This window comes from Tigriopus californicus, chromosome 2 (genome assembly GCF_007210705.1).
Source record: "Tigriopus californicus strain San Diego chromosome 2, Tcal_SD_v2.1, whole genome shotgun sequence".
Lineage (NCBI taxonomy): Eukaryota > Metazoa > Arthropoda > Copepoda > Harpacticoida > Harpacticidae > Tigriopus > Tigriopus californicus.
In genome coordinates, this window is record NC_081441.1 from 7,479,083 (window position 1) to 7,483,351 (window position 4,269).

At 40.3% G+C, this 4,269-nt stretch overlaps 1 protein-coding gene across 1 annotated transcript in view; it reads left to right on the top strand.

Moving 5' to 3' along the window:
* Positions 1-4,269, top strand: part of LOC131893097 (sodium-coupled monocarboxylate transporter 2-like) — an 8,289-nt gene extending 4,020 nt beyond the window's left edge. Inside the window, exon 2 of the mRNA XM_059243037.1 lies at positions 2,793-4,269. Coding sequence (XP_059099020.1) covers positions 2,793-4,139 — 1,347 coding nt within the window. The 3' untranslated portion in view covers positions 4,140-4,269. The remainder of the gene's footprint in view (positions 1-2,792) is intronic.

Genomic DNA, 4,269 nt, shown 5'->3' on the forward strand with positions numbered 1-4,269 from the left:
ACGGAGCTGACCTTTCCTCATATTGCAATGCGAAAGAAGGCTCAGCTTCTAAAAAACGTGTTTGAAGCCCCAAACTTGCATCCCTGACACGATACCAGCAAACAAACGAACCTGCCAGAGCTTGCCTAAACGTCCCCATACCAGGAGTACTTGATCTAGAGGGCTAACTTGATCCAATAGCACTCAAGAGGGTAAATTGCGGGCTGTGAACGGGTTTTCCCTGAATCGGCTTTAGTCCGTGCTCGTAGGTACAGTTAACGCAATTGTTTGGTATGGCATTGTAAGTGTTAGTCTACGTACGTCTTCTCAATCTAGTTATCTACAAGCATTTTTTTTCTTTGACACTTACAGATCTCATTTTTCTGGCATATTTATTTCGAAACCCAAAACAGATTTTTTTGAAACCAGTTTTATATATTGAATTAATTAATTAATACTATGCATGTATTCATTAGTGGATAGACTTGGCTTGGTTGAGGTGGAATTTGAACTATTGAAACAGGTTAAGTTCAGATTGTTCAAAAATTATAGGGGGAACTGCCAAGCGTAACTTGGAAATAAAGCACATTCATACACCTTGTCCCTTTATTCTTTACTTTTAGCTATTTTTGTTCCATAATTTTGTAAACATAATTTTGTTTTTAACTTAATGATTAAATTCAAATTATTTGAACCCTATAAGATATGTTAAAGTTTCTTCAAGTGCCCTGTATTTGAAGAACACGACATGGAGATCAGCGCACCATCATCGCGGTGGAATTTTGAACCTTTGATTCCGTTCCAAAACAATGCTCTCAACAAGGTTGCCGTGATTGCAGTTAATGATGCCTGAAAAGCAACTTCAGCCCTATAACTAGCCATTAACGCACAAACACTTACTAAGCTGTGTTTGATTTGGAGCTGGGAGCTAGGTATACTCTTCTGGAACGGACTCAACAGTTCCAAATTTCACCGCAATGGTGAGCTGATCTCACTGTATACTGGTTGAATGCTTGAAATGTTTTTACCTGAAGAAGTACTTGGCTCTCTTTGAAAAGGTCATATTAAATATGAATGCAATGATGGTCTGCTTGTTTGTTACGAAGTCGAAAGGCAGCACACACACTAGCCACCTCTGATTGTTGTTCCAATGAAGATATATTATAGCTCCATTTACGCAGCCATCATTAATACCAGGGCTTGAGTAACGTTACCAGTTGTGGTGAAGGAACCGTTTTTTAGCTCAGCCGTTACCGTCACTGTGATATCGAGAGACACAAGAAAACTGTATAAAGGTTTCCTCCCAGATTTGCTAAAGCTCCGTCTAAAAGGCAATGACTGATTTGTTACTGATGGGATGAAATGAATAGTCACAGGAGGCTGTGACATTTTCTGTAATGTATGACATTACTAGTTGCATGATGGAAGCCAGTAAGTTAGTTTCAAAATGTGAACCTGATTTTCCTCTCGCCAAGCCAGTGGAATGCTTGCCTTCGTTTATCTTTTTTCAAACCATGAACAGAAAGATAAAAAAATAATTATCAAGATGTTTAGTAAAAGTGAAAACAGATTAAAATCAAACAATCCTTAATCCTCAAACCCTTGAATACGAGCATTCGTCATTTGTTTCACGTCATATTTACTAAACGTTAAAAACATCGCTTAAAACGCTTTTTGCAGTTTTAGATCCATCTTTTTTCTGCAAAAGTAACGGTAATGGTAACGCGTTACTTTTTTTCAGTACCGGTTCAAGCCCTAATTAATTCTGATTTAGCCCTGTAACGACCAGAGATTCACCCGCTAATATTGTTAAAACAACTCATGCTCAAATACTGCAAGGAAACCTGGACACGGCTAGTCAGGGGTCGATTTTAAACCTTAATGATGTAGTCCTCCAACTAGATAAAATTATATTAGGCCTTGAATTACTCTCTTGTATTCTTATGTATGCATTTTAGGCAAGACGTCGAAATAAAAGTTATGATTTGCTAAGCGCAGGTGTTCCTTTTAGTATGGCTAATGAAATTAGAAAATCATCGGCGTTTTCTCATTATTTTAATTATTACAAATTTCAAATATTGTTGACTTGATGTATTTAAGAGCTATCCTATAAAGTGAGGCCAAAACTAACGAATGTGATCCAAAGGTAGCTTAAACTCTGTTTTTATCAATTGTTTGCATGTTTTAAAGAATACCGTTGTTATCTGTGAAGCATTAATGATATTGGCATCCTCTATAAATGAATCGGTGTGCTTTTGGTCGACAAAAAATAGAACACATTGGTGATCGAACTCCGTTTCTCTAGAGGTCCATGGAGCAAGCAACATCTGTCTGATGATAGAACTGCCTTTTTTGGAGGTATTTGTGGGCACAAGAGAGGAATCGTTTCTCCCTCATTTTGATTCACAAATGTTACATGAACAAGTCTGGATTTGAAATTGATTTTTTTCGTCGTGTAAAAATCAAAGAAGTGTTTGTTAGTGTGAAGAGTCTTTTGGCCAGTAAATTATTTGCTCCAAGGCTATTGCCTGAAAATCGGAACGAATGAAGGAACAGAAGGGAGTCATAACAACAGAGCTATGACAGAGCACCTGACTAGAACAAATGTTTTATGGTCCTATTCAGACGTACCTGTGCTCACATTTCCTCACTCTTCAGGATTGGAAGTTTAAAAAGCATTTAATGCGTCATGCCGTTTATCATTGAAAAAAGCGGATATCCTTGCATTTACAAATGTTTACTTACATATTTCTTCTCTCTTTTCATCTTCCATAATTGAAGATATCTAATTCCCATTTACCCTTTGTTTCCAGACCGTTCTTTATACCGCCTTGGTTGTATACGCCCCTACAATCGCCCTCAGCTCTGTGAGCTCCTTGTCTTGGTGGGTGTGCATCCTCGTTTTAGGCATTAGCTCCACCCTCTATACCACCCTGGGGGGCATGAAGGCAATCGTGTGGACCGATGTGTTTCAAATATTTATCATGTTCGGTGGAATCCTCGCCATTCTGATCCGAGGCCTGGAAAGAACGGGCGGATTCTCCAATGTTTGGGACACAGCTGAAAAAAGCGGTCGCATCGAATTCTTTAACTTCAGCTTGGACCCTTTCGAAAGACACACATTCTTTAACGTCCTCATTGGTACAATCATCTTATGGGGATCGCCATACGTGTGCTCTCAGTACTTGGTACACCGTTGCATTTGCCTGGAATCGTTAGCCAAGGGGAAATTGGCACTCTACCTAAACTATGTGGGACAGGTGACCATGGTCACCCTTGTGAGTACGGTGGGCCTAGTTCTGTACTCCTACTACCTCGAGTGTGACCCAGTTCTGGCCAATGTGGTCTCGAAGCGCGACGCTGTGATCCCATTATTTGTTCTCCAAGAGTTTGCCACTTATTACGGAATTCCAGGGATCTTCATCTCTTGTCTATTCTCGGGAGCCCTGAGTACGCTTGACTCAGCCTTGCATGCTTTGGCGGCGGTCACGTGGGAAGAAATTAAAGGCTTTGAGATGTTTCAAAAGATCACTGACGCCCAAGAAACCAGAATTACCAAGGCTTTGTCGATTGGGTTTGGCTTAATAGCCACGGGTCTGGCGTTTCTGTGCCGGAATGTAGGATCCCTGATTAGTTTGGGAGGAACCCTCTTTGGCGCATGCATGGGACCGATGTTCGCCTTCTTTCTGATGAGTGTGACTTTGCCTTTCCTCAACCTAAAGGGATCGTGCATTGGCCTCGTAATTAGTCAGATTATAAATATCATCCTCAGTATCGGGTCTGTGGTCTACAGTGTGCCTGCCCCTAAGTTAGAACTGCATCTCACCAATTGCTCCATGTTTGGATTGGATTTGGACTCATTTGATTCAAACCAAACTTCGAACGCTTTGACCCAAGGCCAATATGAGGCTGAACATAATTCTTTTCTCGCCATCTTCCAACTATCATATAACATTTATCCCATCATAGGATTTTGTCTTACGTTCGTTCTGGCCAGCATTCTCAGTCTTTTCTTTGGTGGAGACAAGGACATCACTCAAGATGACGAGCCCTATTTCATACCCGGAGCGTGGAAACTTTACAATCGGATCCGAGAAGTACCCAAAGGATCAAACTTGATAAGTAACTTGGATGGTCATAAGATGGAACCAATTGAATAAGGAAAGCCTTCCAGCAGTGTTGCTAGACCTCAAAAATTTGATTTATTTATTGTCATACGTTCTTTTGTTTGATCACGGTAAAAATAAAAAATACAATATCGCGGTGCTCACACCAATGCAGGCAAATGAA